The 20914-nt window shown below is 39.3% G+C and overlaps 2 protein-coding genes across 3 annotated transcripts; one reads left to right on the top strand and one right to left on the bottom strand.

Moving 5' to 3' along the window:
- Positions 1-193: 193 nt before the first annotated feature.
- Positions 194-2111, top strand: LOC133732519 (protein GRAVITROPIC IN THE LIGHT 1). 2 transcript variants are annotated; one of them, XM_062160085.1, is made up of 2 exons: positions 194-303; positions 502-2111. In XM_062160085.1, exon 2 carries the CDS (start codon positions 699-701, stop codon positions 1980-1982), a length of 1284 nt encoding a protein of 427 aa, XP_062016069.1. In that variant the 5' UTR covers positions 194-303; positions 502-698; the 3' UTR covers positions 1983-2111. The 2 variants fall into 2 exon arrangements, with proteins under 2 accessions (XP_062016069.1, XP_062016070.1); XM_062160086.1 differs by having other exon boundaries at positions 219-303; positions 543-2111.
- A 79-nt stretch (positions 2112-2190) lies between these two features.
- Positions 2191-2987, bottom strand: LOC133732520 (transcription repressor OFP17-like). Its single transcript, XM_062160088.1, has one exon. It carries the CDS (start codon positions 2892-2894, stop codon positions 2349-2351), a length of 546 nt encoding a protein of 181 aa, XP_062016072.1. The 5' UTR covers positions 2895-2987; the 3' UTR covers positions 2191-2348.
- Positions 2988-20914: the final 17927 nt, after the last annotated feature.

Below are 20914 nucleotides of genomic sequence, written 5' to 3'. Positions count from 1 at the left end.
AAAAACGCTTTGAATTTCAAAATGGTGGCAGGAGGGTTCTCTCTTCTGAAACAGTAGAGATTCCCGGTTCGGTTCAGCTCCATTTCCCCATGAAATAAATATTACATTGATTTATACAGCTTTTTTGTCAATATTTCGAACCTCACGTTCTTCAATAACACCGCGTTTTTTTATAATTTGGATTTGTATGAATTATGAAAAATGAAAAAATATATGTTATAATAAATCCAAACCAAACTCAAAGCCTGAAACAGTGAAACCCATTTTCTGACTGCTGAGACTGGACATTGGAGACCCAACAAGGTTAGCTCTCCCAAATGTGCTACTGTTGCTCTTTGGCTTGTGGGTTTTTTGAAAGTTTGTTCCTTTTCGGTCTGTTCTAGTTGAAATTTTGGTTTCTATTTTTGGTTTGATTCTGGGTCTTTGGTTTTCAAGCTGTACAAGCTCTAGGTTGTGAGGATTCATGGATAAGCTCTAAAACCCTTTGCATTTGTTTTGTAGCTTTAGTGGTAGTCTTATATTAGTGGGTGTTTGTTACCCAGGAATTGTGGTTCTTGTTTTGGGGGTTTGAAGGATTTGCTTAGCCCACATTGAGCCCACTAATATCAGATTGGTAGTTTATTTAGTGGAAGCAAAAAAGATAGTGAGTTCCGTTGTTGTTAGATTTGAAGCATCAGTAGTTCTGAGGGTTTTGAGGAATGGAATCAGCTGGGGCTAAACCCCTTAAACCCTCCTCAAACATATCTGATATTGTCTCCAAGTTTGCCAAAGTTTGCAAATTGAGATCCATTGGAGTGCACCAACCTCACAACAGCAATAATGCTCCTTCGGGTGAAGATGGCAGCGATGTGACTGAGGACACCGAGTGTGGTGGGGTGAAGGTCCATCCCCAACCTGTTGAAGTTACGAGAGAAAGCAAAATATGTGGAGATGAGGAGTTATCCAAGTTATTCGACATTGTTTCGACGCTGAAGTTGGCTTATGTTCAGCTCCAGGAAGCTCATTTACCATACAACCCGAAAAAGATTATAGCTGCAGATGAGCGTTTTATGGCTGAGCTTGAAGCAATATGCAAGATGAAGCGCGCATATAAGGAGAAGCAGTTTGTGAAGCTGAAGTCAGAGTCCTCTCGTTCTGATATTCTCAGGAAGAAAATTGAATTGAATGAGAAGCTGCTAGAAGAGTTTAAGTTGCAAATGGAAGTAAACAATTCTGAGATAATCTGCCTGCAAAAAGAGCTTAGGGATTTGGATTTGGTGAATGCGACACTGGCTGAGAAGGTAAGGCAGATAAGTTTGCAAAGGAAGACTGCAAGGGTTTGGACCATTACAAGATTTCAGGATACTTTCAGAGCTGCATCGAAATCAATTCATGACTTCGCAAAGCCTTTAATCAGCTTGATGAAAGCCACAGGATGGGACTTGGATCTGGCGGCAAAGGCAGTAGAAGCTGAAGCTGCTTACTTGAAGAGGTCCCACAAGAAGTATGCATTTGAAGCTTACATTGCAAGGAGAATGTTTTATGGGTCATCATTAAAATCTTGTAATGTGGATGGTATTATGAGATATGATGATCCCATCGATGCCTTGATTGAGAACCCAGACTCAGATTTTGCCCGATATTGTGGAGAAAAGTATCTACAAGTTGTTCATCCAATGATGGAAACGCGGTTCTTTGGGAATCTGGATCACAGGACGCTTGTATTGAGTGGCAAGCATCCAAGAACGTCATTCTACCAAATATTTGCAAGAATGGCAAGGTGGGTTTGGGTTTTGCACAGCATTGCACCTATGATAGATTCTGAAGCAAAAATGTTTGCTGTCAAAAGAGGAAGCAAATTCTCACATGTTTATATGGAGTCGGTGGTGGAGGATGGGGAAGATGCAGCTGTCTCAGATGGAGGACAGGTCGAGTTTATGGTGATGCCAGGATTTAGAATGTTAGAGACATTAGTGAAGTCTCGTGTGTATCTTTCAAAATGAGAGTTGTAATCGCAACTTGGTGATGTTTACTGACTGACATTCAACTGAACCTAACTTTCTTTTGGTATGAAAATGTCAATAGTTAGCTCAACCCTAGCCTCCAAGCTGAGTCCATAGTTTTCAAGTTTCAACCTTCCTGTTTTGACATAACTATATTAAACTATGGATGGGCTGCACTCTGCATGGATCTGGTTAATTGCTTTCTGAACTGTTAATAGATTACTACTTGAAAACTTCGATTCAGCGTTTATATCGCATATTACAAAAGAATTTATGACTTAAGATGGAAGAAAAAAGAATTAAGCCTCTGTGTGTGGACAGCGAACTGACTTGGCATATAGAAAAAGGAGTTGGATTGCGGAATCACTATGAGCTACTACTTCCATCAGTGTCAGGTGAAAACAGGTCCTTGCAAAGCTCTCCGTAGAATCTACTAACCAAATCAATAAAAACAGGGCATTTCAGGTTCTTCCAGCAATACAGAAGCTCTTCCACATCTGTCAAGTCCCTCACTTTCCCTTCTTCAACAATCATCTCCACCAAATAGTTCTCAAAACTCCTGCATGCATCTTGCACTTCTTCGTGATCCGAATTTACTGTTTTTTCAGCCATTGCCTTCACATAGGCTGGTGTAACTGGTGAGGGAGGAAGCACTCTGTGGTCACCTTTCTCGGAGAAACTCTTGATCGCTGCTAGTCTGTCCATTCCTTTTGGCTTCCTCAGTGAACGGAAAGCTGACTGGAACAATGCAGTCATTTTGTTCTTCTTGGGAACCGTTTGCACCTTTGTGTAGTGAGGACGAATATGACGGGGTCTTATAAAGAAGGGCTTTTTGAGCTTGAATCTGAAGATTCGAAAAAGTTTTGTGCATGGGTGGAGTACCTTGGATTTCAAGGATGTTTTTAACCTCATCGATCGTTGATGAGTGTGATTGAAGGAATGGAAAAGGATGGTGAGCTCTAACTTGTTCTTTCAGCACCAAGGGGTACGTGCTTTAGAGCTTTTTGTTTGTTAAAACAACGGTTGGTGTAACAAGGGGAGAGAGAATGTGTGTTCAGTCTGATGGGATGTTGCACAGAGATGAAGGGAGGCTTTGTACTTTATTCGTTGGGTGATGATGGTACTGGGGTTCACGTCTTAGCTAGGTGAAGTTAGTGGCATACCATTAAACCTGAAAAAGTCCTAAGCTTATAGCGTGAGGAGCAACAACAAATCACATTTTAAGAACAGTTTCTTGACTCGGTTGACTAGAAACCTAATGGATAATTGGTGGCCAGACTGCCAGTGATATGGTATCATCGTCAAGATGAAGAAAACGGTACTACTTCGACTTCAAACGGTGGGTGGCCAGGCGAAGAGGTTATGACATGGTTGGGCGACGAACTTTCTAGACTTGATTTGTTGTCATTGTTGCTCGCATAGACAATTTGTGGGCAAGGGTATGGTCACATTGCCTAGACGAACAAAATGGTTGCGAACTTGCGATCGGCTAAATAAGTTTCCAGTTTGATTATGTAGGTTTTGGCATGGGTCAAGTTGGTAAATTTTCGGATGAGTTCACACTAATTTTGGTAATAGTGAAAATTACCATGGTGGTTTCGACTTCTTCAACTTCATATATTGTTTTATATATTTTTGTTGATCTGTTGTGAAAGGCATGAGACTGGGGTTCGATTTGGTCTGTTTCGGTTGGTTTCAAGGCTTTAGCTTATAGATATTTTGGTTAGCTTTTGGCAGACGGAGAAAGTTTTGTTGGTTGGTATAGCAATGGGATTCGCGGTGGTGGCTGGTTGATGGTGGTGGCGGTTGCTCCCTTTTGATTACAATAGTTGGTCAACTAATAGCAAAACTACGCTTTGGGGCTTTTATGGGTCTAGATTTTTCAGTTTCTTTGTTGGGCTTTGTTTACAGCTTGTTTGCAGGCTTATCTTGGTTTGTGTTTTCTTTTCCTTAGTCAATGTGTGGTTTTTTTTTTTTTTTTTTAATGGAACTTATGGATCGAGGAGTGTTGAGTTATGAATACATCCATACGGGGACAAATTGTTCTCCAACTGAGAATCCCCACAGAGTTAGCGAAATTACATAACATCAATTAAATCATGGAGCCAAGAAGGCCCTACTACTTTACAAAACATAGCTTGCACCAATAACAAAGCTGATCTTGCCAATTTATGAGCCACCAAATTAGATCGTTTCTTCACATGTTTCTAAGAAACTATATCAAACTTACTGCATCCAAAACTCCTCCAATATCACTAAGGTCCCATCCAGAAGAATTCAGTCCATTAAGCACATTAACTGTATCACCATAAACTGCCACATTCCTTGGTCTCAATTCTCTACAGTACTTTAATCCATGCCACAAGGCTAAGGCCTTAGTGACATTTTTTTTAAAATACTTGTCTTAAAAAAAAAGTGACATTTTTTTTATAAATATTACTTTTTTTTGTTAAAAGGAAGAAAGATTTCACAAAATTCATGGCCCCACCCACCCACCCACCCACACACACACACATATTTACAATAGATATTTATTTATATACATGTGCCCTAAATCAGTGGCTAAGTAGTTAAAGGAAATCCAGTACCATTTACTAGTACAATGATGCGTGCTTATTCAGTCTACTGTCCAAAATCTCGTCTTGCCACACTTAACCAAATTAGTTGAATATCCATAAATCAATGCAATCAATTGTGGTACAATCAGATACCCTTCGATTAAATGCAAAGAAAACAAATGATAGTTGTAAGCAAAGAGACATAGGGGTTACCCCAACAGACTGACCACCTAACCTGTAAACCAAATAGAAGTAATGGGTAAGGGTAGTAAAACACTCTCCATATAATTTTGGAGCAGCCCAAGCACAAAATCCAAGTTAATATATGCCAGATCCTAAGCCCAATAAATAGATTTAGAGGAGCCCAATCCACTAATTACCCCAGCTATGCCGAGGACAAGGCCCAATGGCCCAGGTTGGAACATCACCAGTACTAACCAAAAAGAAAGCTCCAACAAATTAAGCTTGAGAAGCCCTAGACATGATTTTCATGGATGATTAATGCTCTTTTTCTAAATTCTTATATTTGAATGAAATTTAGATTCTATTTAATCATTGATGATTCGATTATCTATTCTTTGTGGATGCATAAATAGAAGTATATTCTATGATCTATAGTTTGAAGCATGTAGACAACCACCTTATATATTATTGCATGTTTTACAAGAAACAACCACGCAACTCGGCCCTATTTGTGTAAAGTGTTTTCCTAATAACCTAGTATCTAGAGAAATTTTGATAAATGACCTATTTTAAACATTCAAATTGATTTTTAACCATGTTTTCCAAAAAGTTGAAAAATAACAATATAAAGGGATCAAAAGTCCCAAATACCCTCATTTAAATTTCTCTCTCTTTTCCCAACCGGCATTCTTCTTTCTCTCTCTTTTCCCAACCAGCATGCTTCATCATTCATTCATGATCGGATTTTTTTTTTTGAGAAGATTCATGAACGGATTCAAGAACTTTATCAAATACCCAAGTTGCTCTCTCTCTCTCTCTCTCTCTCTTTCTCATATGAAGATTGAGAGAGAACCTCTGTCTTAAGTTGAAATAAATGGTTATTCTTGAATCTCATCCTTCGTGTACTCCACCCAGATTGTACAAAATAGTAGATTATCAAGGTCTTCTAGCTTTGTCTCTATCATGCTTGTAACTTGATATTGTACCTTGTACCCTTGCATGTTAATTTGTTGTTTCACCAATGACCAAAATATCGAAAATCATGGAAATATCGATAGTTCAAAAAAAAAAAAAATTCGAAGGAAATATCAAGAAAATATCGAATATCAATGGAAATTTTACGAAAATTTTGGATAGAACTCATAAAAGTTTTATGATTAGTTAAAAATATACTAAAAATAACATATTGAAAGATATTAAAATTAATATCGATACTTGTAAAAAACGAAAATTTCGAGGATATCTTGGATATTTTAGTCCTTGGTTTTCATTGGGCATTAGTTCATGTTCTTGTAATGTGCTATAGTAGTTTGAAGGGATAACCACTACCAATGCTTCTGTTGATGACATAATTCATGAGCACAATATTTTGTCGACAAACAAATCTCTACTACTATAAAGCCAGACCCTCTTTTGGTGTCAAAGGCTTCACCAAATTTTCAATTGTCCAAAAAACCAAGGTAACAAAAAATCTCAAAAACATAAAAATAATAGTTTCAATAGGCATGACTGTAAAACCCTATGAAAAACTACCATCTAAGTTTCTAACCTACAATAAGAGAAATAGAGGAAAAACTACTTTGTCAATATGAAAAACTACCACACGCATGATCTCAGAGAATTTGGACGTTGTGGTAGTTTTGGAGCAAAGATGGATTCATCGTGTATTTATCCCTGTCAGTTTATAGAAAAGAAGAAACGCAATCCAGAAAGAGACAAAAAGGGAAATCAAACCTAGAATGAGCAATGAAGGAAAATCAAATACGGGTATGAAAGTCCTTATTCGGCGTGAGCCTAATTGTTCATTGGATGATGATACAGTTTCGTCCATTGATTTTGGGATTTCCTATCTAATTGGTTTCTTTCTCTGTGCTTTAAGGGATCTTGAACATGAGTAATTTTTGTATAATGTGAAATCTCTTGGATTCCAGGTATTGGTTTTTCTTTTTCTTCCGATCCACATTCGACTGCTTCTCAACATATTTTAGTGTTGTTTTAAATAAATAAAAAATTAGGAGAAGAGTAGCTTGCATAATCGTGGGAATTGAGAAAGATAAGAAGAAAAGATACGAGTTACACAAATCTAAATAGGGGCAGTTAAGACTTTTGATTCATTAATATGGTCATTTTTCAACTCTTTGAAAAAACATGGTTAAAAGTCAATCCACACACCTAAAAGAGGTTATTTATCAAAATTTCTCTAGTATCTAACACTTGTGTTAGGCCTTTTGCTATCTACTTTAGAACTTCATGATTTCAATTAATTAGGCTTCAGATAACACCCTTCTAGGTCAATTAGTTGAGAATAGAGCTATGCATGATAACACCCTTCACGTAGCAAGGCAGGTAAGAAAATGTAATACTGTTTGAACCTTAGCACCCTAGGCTTACCGTGAGCCTAGTCATTTAATTATTTTCATTTAGATTAAAGTGCCCGTTTCTTGGTGGAAGAACTCCTAGCTAATTTTGACAAGACCCGCCCCGAATTTCACCCTGAAATCCGAAGTGGCCCTGCGGGGCCCACCTTAGAAGAAATTCTACCAAAAATTTGGCGGAACTTCCCCTAAAATGGACAACCCAAAACCTGTAGAAAGAGAATTCACACTTCTAAATCACCCATCCTTATGCTCCTGGAGCCACCCTGCTCCCCAAATCAACATTCCCCAACTCGCAAAACACAAAACTCAACTTAACAATACAAATCCCAAAGGTTATCAGAGCAATACTAATTCACAAGGAAATAAAAAAGTAGAGTAAATGATCAAGGGATCCTACAATGCGGAAGTGGTGACAATTATGCCTCAAATGTCATGTACGCCCGACCTCCACTAATTCGCCTGCAAACTGGGCATTTGAAACCGAAGGGCCCAGGGGAAAGTACATAAAAACGTTAGCGTGAGTGGACAAAAATAAATAATTTAATATGAATAAAACAAAATAAAACTTCATACTTTCCCACATTTTTCGATATATAAAATCCGGATGCATGCAACATTTATAGAACACTTAAGAAAATAATCCGAAAAACGTTGAACTCCAGAAAACCGACTAGCCCCGCTAGTCAAAACAACAAAGTAAAAGATTGAAATTTCAATACTCGAAAATATAAGTCCAGCCCCGTTGGTTAAGAAAACTCAGACTAGTCCCCGCTAGTCAAAAATAGTATAAGTAGGGGAAGATGATAGCCATACGAATAAGCCACGCAGGCTTGGTTGGGTGATAGCCTCCCAGGCTAAAGAACTCCCATAACTCCAGTAATATACCCTTACGCCACTAAGTGTAGCGATAGGATACTGGGCTACAGAATTACTGTCACAGAGACAGTAACCTGCGCCACAAAGGCGGAAAATCAATGCTAGCATGATAAAATCACCCCTCAGTATGGCACAGGGAAACATAACCGAAAATCCAGTAAATCCAAAATACATAAAGCTTCCCCCAACTCTCGCAAATGAATTTCCAACGACGTGTCCCACACGCCAAGAATATCTCAAATCAATAGCAAAAATGCGAGAAATAATAATAAATCATAATCTCCATAATTCGAAACAAAACCAATTCCAAAATCATCATCAAGGCATTCCCAATGCCAAAAATAAACTCATATTCAAAAAATAAATAAGAAATAATTCCATCGAAATCCCATTTCGAAAATCTTTCAGAAATCTCAAATCGATGAATGAAATTAAATATGAAACTCCGGAAATCAACATAAATCACAAACTCGAATCCGAGCATAACGAATTAATATCCGAAATTCATGACCGAGGTAAATCATAATCCATCTCAGAAAATCATTATTGAAAGCCAATCCATGAGATAAACCAATAATCAAATTCCGGAAACAAATAATACGCTTGAAAAGTAATATGATAATTAAATAAAGAATTAATTCAAGAAATAAACGCATGCATCATTATTTAAAACAAAAGTCCACTCACAGTACTATTCCGACGATCACGTATACGAGTTCCTTCATCGAGCCAGGGCTCGGTACGACATCCTGTACACGATTATATTCCGTGAATAATTATTCAACAATTTAATATAATTCCTAAACTCAATTCCTCATAATTTACATCTCCCATTCTCCTCGGATTCAGTCCAAATTATACCACTAATACCAATTCGTTAATTTAAAGGTTCCAAAGCAGAACCGAGAGATATCCGACGGTCGGATTCTCGTAATTCGATAATCGAAACCCTAAACTTCAAAAATTCATAATTAATTCCAAGTTTCTCCAAAAATCACCAAACTTCACATACAAGCTCTACAACATTTATAGAATTTAATGGGCTAAAAACTGGAATTAAAACACTGCCCTACACGCCTCCACGCGCCACCAACAGTGGCGGCGCGTGGGCCCCACGCGCCACCAACAGTGGCGGCGCGTGGGCCCCACGCGCCGGCGGCCACCACCTCCGATGGCCACCAAATTTGGACAGTAGCATCTACTCAACACACCCAACCATTCATTCAACTACAACAAGTTCCAATTTTACCTGAAAGAGCTCCAATTCGGCCGATGAACACAAGCCCAGAAATTTCTCAAGAACCCTAAAATTTCAATTCATCAATTCGACTTCTACACAACAAATCGTGACACAAGGCCATAGGGGAAATGATCAGTGATGAAAACCGAACCTTCGATGCCAATTTCGTGGCCGGAAACGGCCGGAATCGCCGGAAATCGATGAAAGTTCCGATCGGCTACAGTAACCTTCACAGCTCAATTCCGAGCTCCACCGGTCGAGCCACCGCCAAACACCACCCCAGGCGTGACAAGGAGGAGGAGGCGAACCTGCCGGTGCCCGGATTCCGTCGTGGGTCGGCCGGAGAAGGAAGAAACCGGAGGGAGAAGAAATCGGGCCGAAGAGGAAGAAAATGTCGGGGGAGAAGAGAGAGAAAAGGCCGGGTAAGTTTCCAAAAATGGAAACTTACCACAGTAACTTGGCTATTTATAGAAACTTACCATGAACAGTAACCGTAAACAGTAACTTTACTATTTCGCTTATAACTATCGCATACGAGCTCCGATTTTTACGAACCACATATGCACGCGCTCGGTTTAACGTCCTCTACAACTTCCATGAAGAAACTTTTCTCAAATTTTGACCCGAACAAAAAGTCAACTTTTAGGGCCACTAAAGGTACTAAACCGAAAGTAAAAGTGAAAGTAAAGGTCGTTTACCGTCCAAATGACTAGTAAACGGGTGAATTTGGGTTCGGGACGTTACAATCTCCCCTCCTTATAAAAATTTCGTCCTCGAAATTTCATATCGCCGAAATAGAAGTAGGACGCATATAACAATCTGAAATACAGCATTCTTCAAGAAGATAGTTCGTCGACTAAACAAAAATGACGATCATAGCGTATGAAAAAAAAACTGTGCAAGCCTGCTCAAATCATGTAGAAATTAACTTTAGATCTAGTCCAAGAGTTGGCTAAATAAGATAAAGGAATCAACACACAAAAGGAACAGTCCTCAAGCTGAAATATGGCCAGTCATTGTAATCTGATTGATTTCCACCGTCTAAGGAGTAGACTGATTTCCAAACGTCACAGAGAGTCTTCATTAAGTGAGGAATGAAATCGTTAACTCCAACTGGTTCAATATACAACAATCTTAAAACTTAACAACTCTTCCTTAGATTAAACTTCCCATTCAACCTCAAATCTAACTAACAAAACTCTGATGATCCCCCACTACAAAAGCAATGAAAACATGCTAATAATCCAAAATCATCCACGTCCGAAGTCAAATCCCTTGTCTTGCTGAACCCTATAGCACCATAACCTCACACATACATAAATTCCGGTGTAAAAGAAAATTCATTTCAACGGTTGGCTCAGATGATACCTGATAATGACGTCACAAACCACCTGTTAAAAGTATAGCATTCATAAGTTCCTCACAAAAGTCGCTTAGTGACAATCCAACCCATTCACCATCAATATTGCGATAATCACAAGATGGTCGTTGCTAATCGACAATTCTAAAACAACAACTTCCTTAGCAACTACAAGGACAGCACTTCCTTCCTTGTTTGTTTGTGCTTAAATTCCTAATAGAAGATCGTTCACGTAAAGGTCCCTTAGTTGTCAAGCATAAAAAATGTCAGCCTCGAATGAACCTATAAGTTCTTAATCAAGTAGGTTAAGGGGCCACTACACTTCCGCTGCGCTACTCAGATACCTGACTAAAATCATTGGTCAAGCCATAAGATGACGTTCTGAGTCAACTAAGAAAACTCATTTGATATCTACCTTGCTAGCTACACCTATAGTATCTTATACTAGCTAACTAGCGTTGTTCCTCACAAACTTCCTATAATTGTAATGTAGTGGAAAACTCTTCCAAATCACATATGTTTCAAGGAATCTACTAATTGTCAACGTTCTCAATCCAAACTGTTAAGATTCCTCACATGAAAGTGTTTATTTAATGGCACGCAATGAGTACCGCGTCGTTCGAAACCTCGTGCAAAGCAATAACCGTCACTTCACAATCTATTCTAACCCAAGATTCGAATTCAGGAGGAGATGCATCGCACTAACACTGTTCTTAGCTGAGGCTACACTTCTATAATAGTCATAGGCTGGAAATCTGGTTGAATCTATGTCAGTATCGTTGATCTCTATTGCCCCAAATGATATTCTTAATTCATATACCTTAGTAATTCTCACTACCGAGAGTACCTCAATCTGAATTACTAGATGTTAGACTCGAATCTTGATCAATCCAAAATAGAATAGCTTCTTAATTAGTTAGGGAAAACTCTCTCTTATAACTACTTCACCAACCCAAATAGCAACATCTCAAACCAGCTGACAAAACCTCATGACAACTTTATTACAGATACAACATTGTGGAAAGTTTTCTTAACCCTGTATGTATCAACCCCTTTACTGGACTACACTGTAACCAACAACACTTATAAATGTTCCAAATCCGATACAAGAGTTGACCAACTATAAAAGAGATTCAATTCTTAAAATTAACGATTCTCAAACTGAAACCTTGCCAGACATTTTAATTTGATCTATTCCATAGCAACCCCGCCGAACTCAATATTCCAAAAGAAAGGTTCACCTCCGCTCGTGATAGAAAAACCCTATGTTCAAAGCAATCTGCAATTATCTCAAATGTGCAACCAGAACATAAAGCAAAATTTCGAGAGTAGAAGGCTCAAGGGTAAACTAAAGTCGATTACGTGAGTGTAAGGCACCCCAAATACTGTAAAAAAAAGAAAATCGACTTACGAAGTAAGGAAAAAGATATCGAAGCAATAACGAAATCCACAAGTAGGAAAGAGATTCTTCCGTAGTCCCCAAAGGACTTATCGAGGAATCCGTCAATGAATGCTACCAGAATCCCTAAACTTGTTGACTAGCGTCGCCCCGCGAGGAAAACTACTACCAACCTTCACCATAACTAATAGATTTAAACTAAAATCATAACCATATCGTATAGTACTTCCACTTGAATTACTATGGACACCCCGTGGGGTCCCTACGACCATTTCCTGATCCCAAGTTCAACAATCTCGCCCAAATGGATATCCAATGACACTTAATAGTACCCTCATGCGCAACAAAACGATCGCAGCCGTCGTAAGACGATCCGAATGTCCTTGATTTATGAAACCTTTCAATACCTCAATACTTTCTTTTCGTGCTTTTAATCGGTTCCAACTTCCAACTTTCGCTACATAGTTCATCCTCCGCTGACAAAAACACTAGTTTCTAAGACGACAAAACACCATTCATAAGATATTTCCTCGTAACATCATCAAATCACACAAAACAATACCCGGATCCGATTTCGAACTAATCACCACAAGAATATATATCGTTAACAAACGTGTCACAATACATCTCACCCGATCTCAAAAAAAATTTAGAACTCTGATAAAGCCTTAAAATAACTTCTGAGTAAACTAAGGGAACTCTCTCCCATGAAATATATCAAACTGTCAAGTAGCACAGCCCCACAAAGACACACACTCACGTACAGTATTCTTTACAAAGAGTTGGTTCAAATCCTCTCCATTATTAACTGACCAAGATCAAACTCTATTGCAAAACTTTAAGTGTCCGTCTGCTTAAACTTAAAACACAAAACGGCTTCAAAACTCACTTAAGTCCATCTCCATACTCAATACGATCCAAAACTTAAGAAGACATATTCATAACTCAAAGAGGCAAAAATCAATTTCCTTTACTTGAACAAAACTATGTCCACCAGTCATGGTCAGGTCAACAGAACAAAGTGTCCAAAGAGGAAAATTCCAATCTGGTTTTCCTTGTAAATTGCAAGGTATCATTCCAAAATGATGCTCACAACATCAACCACGTATACGTGACACATTCCTCGAAATTCAGTTCAAAGTCAGAACCACTATTACTATTAGTCCCACTTCAAAAACCATTTTGATTCAAGGTATTCGAAGACGACCCAAAGCTATCGTCGCTCATCACGGTCACTCAAACACATAATCGAACTCCGATCACGCACCTTAAATCTTGCCCAACAAACTTATTATCATCGAGGGAGAAACAACCACAACATTTCCTCGAATTACACATCGTAGCACAACTCGAAATTGTAGAGTAGTCTTACTCTACCATCAGTAGGGAAATGTGCAAAACATGCGACTAATCTACTACGTAACGAAAACCCTAGGAGGTCGGCGTACAAGAGGCATAACACCTAAAGGAACACCATCTAAACATGTACCTTACACACTTAATGAGTACATCAGCACCGAAGAGTAAACGATGGGGAACCGCTGCAGTCGGGCCATCACTCGGGAGGTACTGTGTAACATCAAGCGTATAAGGTAACAAGATAGAAATGAGTCTACAGAATCTGACAACCTAATGCTCTGATACCAACTGACAAGACCCGCCCCGAATTTCACCCTGAAATCCGAAGTGGCCCTGCGGGGCCCACCTTAGAAGAAATTCTACCAAAAATTTGGCGGAACTTCCCCTAAAATGGACAACCCAAAACCTGTAGAAAGAGAATTCACACTTCTAAATCACCCATCCTTATGCTCCTGGAGCCACCCTGCTCCCCAAATCAACATTCCCCAACTCGCAAAACACAAAACTCAACTTAACAATACAAATCCCAAAGGTTATCAGAGCAATACTAATTCACAAGGAAATAAAAAAGTAGAGTAAATGATCAAGGGATCCTACAATGCGGAAGTGGTGACAATTATGCCTCAAATGTCATGTACGCCCGACCTCCACTAATTCGCCTGCAAACTGGGCATTTGAAACCGAAGGGCCCAGGGGAAAGTACATAAAAACGTTAGCGTGAGTGGACAAAAATAAATAATTTAATATGAATAAAACAAAATAAAACTTCATACTTTCCCACATTTTTCGATATATAAAATCCGGATGCATGCAACATTTATAGAACACTTAAGAAAATAATCCGAAAAACGTTGAACTCCAGAAAACCGACTAGCCCCGCTAGTCAAAACAACAAAGTAAAAGATTGAAATTTCAATACTCGAAAATATAAGTCCAGCCCCGCTGGTTAAGAAAACTCAGACTAGTCCCCGCTAGTCAAAAATAGTATAAGTAGGGGAAGATGATAGCCATACGAATAAGCCACGCAGGCTTGGTTGGGTGATAGCCTCCCAGGCTAAAGAACTCCCATAACTCCAGTAATATACCCTTACGCCACTAAGTGTAGCGATAGGATACTGGGCTACAGAATTACTGTCACAGAGACAGTAACCTGCGCCACAAAGGCGGAAGGGCTACGGTGATCCCATCACCGCGCCACAAAGGCGGAAAATCAATGCTAGCATGATAAAATCACCCCTCAGTATGGCACAGGGAAACATAACCGAAAATCCAGTAAATCCAAAATACATAAAGCTTCCCCCAACTCTCGCAAATGAATTTCCAACGACGTGTCCCACACGCCAAGAATATCTCAAATCAATAGCAAAAATGCGAGAAATAATAATAAATCATAATCTCCATAATTCGAAACAAAACCAATTCCAAAATCATCATCAAGGCATTCCCAATGCCAAAAATAAACTCATATTCAAAAAATAAATAAGAAATAATTCCATCGAAATCCCATTTCGAAAATCTTTCAGAAATCTCAAATCGATGAATGAAATTAAATATGAAACTCCGGAAATCAACATAAATCACAAACTCGAATCCGAGCATAACGAATTAATATCCGAAATTCATGACCGAGGTAAATCATAATCCATCTCAGAAAATCATTATTGAAAGCCAATCCATGAGATAAACCAATAATCAAATTCCGGAAACAAATAATACGCTTGAAAAGTAATATGATAATTAAATAAAGAATTAATTCAAGAAATAAACGCATGCATCATTATTTAAAACAAAAGTCCACTCACAGTACTATTCCGACGATCACGTATACGAGTTCCTTCATCGAGCCAGGGCTCGGTACGACATCCTGTACACGATTATATTCCGTGAATAATTATTCAACAATTTAATATAATTCCTAAACTCAATTCCTCATAATTTACATCTCCCATTCTCCTCGGATTCAGCCCAAATTATACCACTAATACCAATTCGTTAATTTAAAGGTTCCAAAGCAGAACCGAGAGATATCCGACGGTCGGATTCTCGTAATTCGATAATCGAAACCCTAAACTTCAAAAATTCATAATTAATTCCAAGTTTCTCCAAAAATCACCAAACTTCACATACAAGCTCTACAACATTTATAGAATTTAATGGGCTAAAAACTGGAATTAAAACACTGCCCTACACGCCTCCACGCGCCACCAACAGTGGCGGCGCGTGGGCCCCACGCGCCGGCGGCCACCACCTCCGATGGCCACCAAATTTGGACAGTAGCATCTACTCAACACACCCAACCATTCATTCAACTACAACAAGTTCCAATTTTACCTGAAAGAGCTCCAATTCGGCCGATGAACACAAGCCCAGAAATTTCTCAAGAACCCTAAAATTTCAATTCATCAATTCGACTTCTACACAACAAATCGTGACACAAGGCCATAGGGGAAATGATCAGTGATGAAAACCGAACCTTCGATGCCAATTTCGTGGCCGGAAACGGCCGGAATCGCCGGAAATCGATGAAAGTTCCGATCGGCTACAGTAACCTTCACAGCTCAATTCCGAGCTCCACCGGTCGAGCCACCGCCAAACACCACCCCAGGCGTGACAAGGAGGAGGAGGCGAACCTGCCGGTGCCCGGATTCCGTCGTGGGTCGGCCGGAGAAGGAAGAAACCGGAGGGAGAAGAAATCGGGCCGAAGAGGAAGAAAATGTCGGGGGAGAAGAGAGAGAAAAGGCCGGGTAAGTTTCCAAAAATGGAAACTTACCACAGTAACTTGGCTATTTATAGAAACTTACCATGAACAGTAACCGTAAACAGTAACTTTACTATTTCGCTTATAACTATCGCATACGAGCTCCGATTTTTACGAACCACATATGCACGCGCTCGGTTTAACGTCCTCTACAACTTCCATGAAGAAACTTTTCTCAAATTTTGACCCGAACAAAAAGTCAACTTTTAGGGCCACTAAAGGTACTAAACCGAAAGTAAAAGTGAAAGTAAAGGTCGTTTACCGTCCAAATGACTAGTAAACGGGTGAATTTGGGTTCGGGACGTTACAAATTTTCTTGATTGATTCTCTCTCATACAAAAATTTGTAAACTGTTTTTAACCTTCTGTTCTCATTTTTGTTCCCATATCAAATAAGGAAAATGATCATTTACCCAATTTTGGGGTTAATTAACCCCACTTACCCAAACACTCTAAGAGATTGCCCACTTACACAATATTTTATATATATTTTGCCCTAATACCCAATTAAGTATTTTTTTTATTACTTTTTATTTATTTTTAGGACAATTTTACCCTCTCCTTCTTTGTCACTTAGAGAGAGAAGTCATCAGAGACCTTGCCGGACTCCGGTGACCGGAATCCGGCAACTGATGACAGGAATCCGGCCATTGGACCGGTGGCTGGATTCCGGCTTCTGATTTTATTGCCCCCTAATAATACCCAATAAACATATTATTGCCCCCAAATACTCTTTTTATTGCCTCCCAATAATCATATTATTGCCCCTAATAATCATATTAGTGCCCCTCAATAATCATATTATTACCCTCCAATAATCATATTATTTATCTCCAGTGAATTGCATAAACTCCAAAACTAAAATGAATACACTACAGGCACAATTGATCAATTTATATGTTCAATTCTACATGTTCACTTTTTTTTTTCCTTCCCCATTCTCGGAGCTCACAGTTTACCAAAAAAAAATAAAATTGGCCACCTAGAAAATGCTCTAGGCACCCACTGGACTGTGAGACCGGCTTGTTTTTTCGCCGGTGCTTCGGAGCTCCGACTCCGAGATTGTCTACTTGCCCAGCGGCGGTTTGGAGGTCGTGACCGGATTGGGCGGAGGAAGATGCGACCGGCATGGGTTGGAGGACTGGGAGACCACGCCATCCGAGACGGCAGCGTCTCCTGGTCAAGACTAGTCGCTGATCCGGTAGATCTCGGGTGACGTGGACAACACGTCATTTGGGATGAAGCAGATTCAGGCGAAATGAAGAGATGCAGGAGGCCGCTGGCAGCTAAGAATCATCAATGCCTGAGATTGATAGCAGGTTGATCGAGGTCTGCGTAGTCGTCGGCGTCAAGCATCTGTCGGATCGTGCCGGAATGGAGCAGAAACAGGTTTTCCGGCGATCTGGGTTGTAGTCTGGTGATCTGGCGGCGTCTAGTTCTGGTTTGGAGTCAGATTTCCAGCCTAAGTCCAGCGACGGTGGAGAGAGAGAGAGAGAGTCTGAGAAGAGTGTAGTTTATTAATTAAAATGAGGGCAAAACCGTCAATAAATGTTAAATTGGGTAAATGGGAGTAAAAAACTCTTAGTGGAGCAAGTGGACAATTTTTAGGCTCAAATTGTGTAAATGGTCAATATCCCTATCAAATAAACTCAAGAAAATCCTAAATTTTGTTTGCTATTTGCATTCTGCGTCTACTACATTTGTAAATAATTTCGAAATTTTTTTAAGTACTTTAGCTTAGGTTTAATTAGATTTTCAACTATTATTCAGTAAGAGCAGTAGTCATTTTTGTGACTTTGATTGAAGTAGTTAGAATACTTAGTCCTATACGGGAAAGACCCTTAAACAACAATCTTAAGTGTGATTAAAAAAAAAATCGCTTTAATTTAAGCTATCACCTCCTACTCTTGAATTGAGTACAAAAGAACCATTCATATTAGGGAAAATGGTTCGTACATTACTTGAGCTTATGGTCCTCATAAATTCGATACCTCACGTTTTGAAAATATCAAAATGGTACCTGAGGTTCTTACCCCGACCAAAGATAGATACCCAGAGTCGTTACCTCCATTACAGAAGTTTCTAGCTAGCAATTTGTGAAGGGTATTTTCATCATTTTATGTCTTAATCCTCACTAATCCAAGCTATGTCCCCACTCCTCAAATTTGCCAGATTTGTGGTGACGACGTGAGGCTTAATGCCAACTGATTTCAACTCAGACACTACAATAACTTGCTTGAAGTCTACAAACATCTTCCACTATCATTCATTGCCTCATTTCAAATATCAACATTTTCCTAAGAAATTAACCAAATACAGCAAAAAATTGAAGTTTCACAGAATGATTGATGGTAGTGATCATGATCTCCTCTGCACCCACGTTGCACCCAATCACTCCCCCTCCTCCTCCACCACCACCGGCACCGTTAGATCACCTAAGGCCACCACCACCACCCCCGCACACTCTCATCTCCTGTTGCCTCTCTCCTGCCTCCCCCTTCCGCTGACGCTTGACCATTGGTTGTCAATCCTTGACGCCTTCCTTCTCAAACCCATATGGAATTTGGACTTTTTTTGGAGAGAGAGAGAGAGAGAGAGAGAGAGAGAGAGAGAGAGAGAGAGAGAGAGAGAGAGAGAGAGAGAGAGAGAGAGAGAGAGAGAGAGAGAGAGAGAGAGGGAAGTTTCTTCGAAGGAGGTTGGACCCTCTCCTCTGTCTCTCTTTCTTTCATGGATTTTTTGCACCAACAGTGTCTGGAGACTTGGGTGACTGACAATATGATAGCCGAACTTATAAAGTTATCAAAGTAATACGGATACTCAATTTTTCCTATCAATGTTTAGGGCTGGATTCGGCTTAAAACCGAGCATAATTTGGAACTACCGCTATCGAACTGAAGTTGATCAGTAAGCCAAATTCGCAACCGTCACCGAACCGTCAAAAGCTCAAACCAAAATATCGGTATACCGAATTTTCGGTTGGTTTATTTCGATATTGGGCTTCTATCGAATGCAATTGAGCCTTCAAGAACATAGTGAAGAACTCTGCAAAGCTTCTGCCAATCTGCCCCAAATCTTGAAGAACCAGGGTTTCAAAATTTGGGTTTCTTCACAAATCTTTAGAATAGATGCAATTGAGCCTTCGATTACTGTTTTGGATTCTCTGGTGGAAATAAATAGATGATATTTTCACAGGTTCACAACATGCAGAGCTTCTATCAGCAAAAAACAAGAGGAAGAATATAGCAAGAAGATCTTCACAGGTTGAGACTCAGCAGTGCAACACCAAAGAATAAAAGCAGCTATTAAGCCCATATAGAATAAGAAGCGAAAGCCCAGGCTAAGCTAAAAAGAGGAAGAAAATTTTCTGGAAGAAGAGAGAGAAAGAACAAAACAGAGAGGAAAGAGAAAAGATGAAGAGGAGAGTGGGAGGAATTAAGTGAAGTGAGAAAAGTAAATAGGGGTTGTGGACTTGTGGTCCTCATGGGCCTCTTTTATGTTGGAGATGTAATAAATATAGTGTTTGTACATCATATACTAAAAGAGGCTGGTGATCGAGTGGTTGAGAGCACAGCCTCTGTTCAAGGGGTCAATGGTTTGAATAAGAAATTTATTTTCAGAATTATTTGGTATGTTGGAGTTGAAGATGTAATAAATATAATATTTGTACATATATTACTGAGGACAGCTTGTGCTCCAGTGGTTGGGAGCGAAGCTTTCTTGTAGGAGGTTAGGGTTTCAAACCTTGCCTCTTGCTATATTTTGGGATTTATTCGGTAATACACATACATACGGTCAGTACGGTATACCAACGATATGCAGATACTCGTACCGTAGTCGAGCCGAAGGCAACCATACGGTACGGCTCAGTTGAGCCGAAAGTCGGTAGGCCGAGTTTTCGGCCCAAATCGATTCGGGCCGGTTCAAAATTCGGCTGGTTCGGTTGCTTCGGCCCAAAATGCCAGCCCTATCAATGTTGTACCTACTTCAATTTTCCGTAACGGCGCCATCAATCTTGACCACATGTGACACACGTGAGTCGCGAAGTGAGGGCAAAAATGACTTTTCCACTCCATAAAACTCTAAATGAATCAATTTAAAATTTAAAATAAAAAATAGATTAAATTATTATATTAAAAATAAAAGCTGAATAATTTCTTTTTTTTACTCTGTTCAATTAACCAAAATCCCAATCTGCCAATACATTCTCAAAAAACAAAAAAACAAAAAAAACAAATTACCAAAAAACAAAAGAATCCCAATCCAATCATCATGATTGGATATTATCCCCATTAAAACTAATCTGATCTTGAAATTCAAAGAAACCTATTCATTATGATCTTCTTCATCTTTTAGAATTTGGATTTGAATTCTTCAGGAATATACCAAAGCTAATTCAAATTTCTTTTGGATTTGGATACCCACTAAACAATGCTAACTGGTAATCTCTCTCCTCCTGAAACTCCATCTCCAAATCCAGGTTGCTTTCATCACTGCAGTTAAAAGGAGCATTACTCACACAGCCTTCTGAGTGGTCTTCTAGTTTCCAATCTTTAGCAACTTTCGGTTCAAATCCTTACAAGCAACCGCAAGGATGCAAATCATGTGTGTTACTTGATACACCTAAAATAGGCGTAATAATTTAACCCTGCAATCACAAATATTAGTCAATCGTAGTATAGGAAAGAAGGGGTCTCCCGCAGAGGATTGTGCTTAATATGCAAATCTAGACTCGAAAACAAACAAAACACTAAAACTGACCTCTACTAAGAACGACTAGACAAAATTAAGCATGATGTCTGCATAATTTACATGGAACCTTTTT

This window comes from Rosa rugosa, chromosome 2, assembly GCF_958449725.1.
Source record: "Rosa rugosa chromosome 2, drRosRugo1.1, whole genome shotgun sequence".
In the NCBI taxonomy this organism is placed as follows: domain Eukaryota; kingdom Viridiplantae; phylum Streptophyta; class Magnoliopsida; order Rosales; family Rosaceae; genus Rosa; species Rosa rugosa.
This window is presented reverse-complemented; position numbering and strand designations above follow the sequence as displayed.

Bases quoted from the DNA above. Each gene is read 5' to 3' on its own strand.
- LOC133732519 (XM_062160085.1), top strand. From the start codon at position 699: ATGGAATCAGCTGGGGCTAAACCCCTTAAACCCTCCTCAAACATATCT.
- LOC133732520 (XM_062160088.1), bottom strand. From the start codon at position 2,894: ATGAGGTTAAAAACATCCTTGAAATCCAAGGTACTCCACCCATGCACA.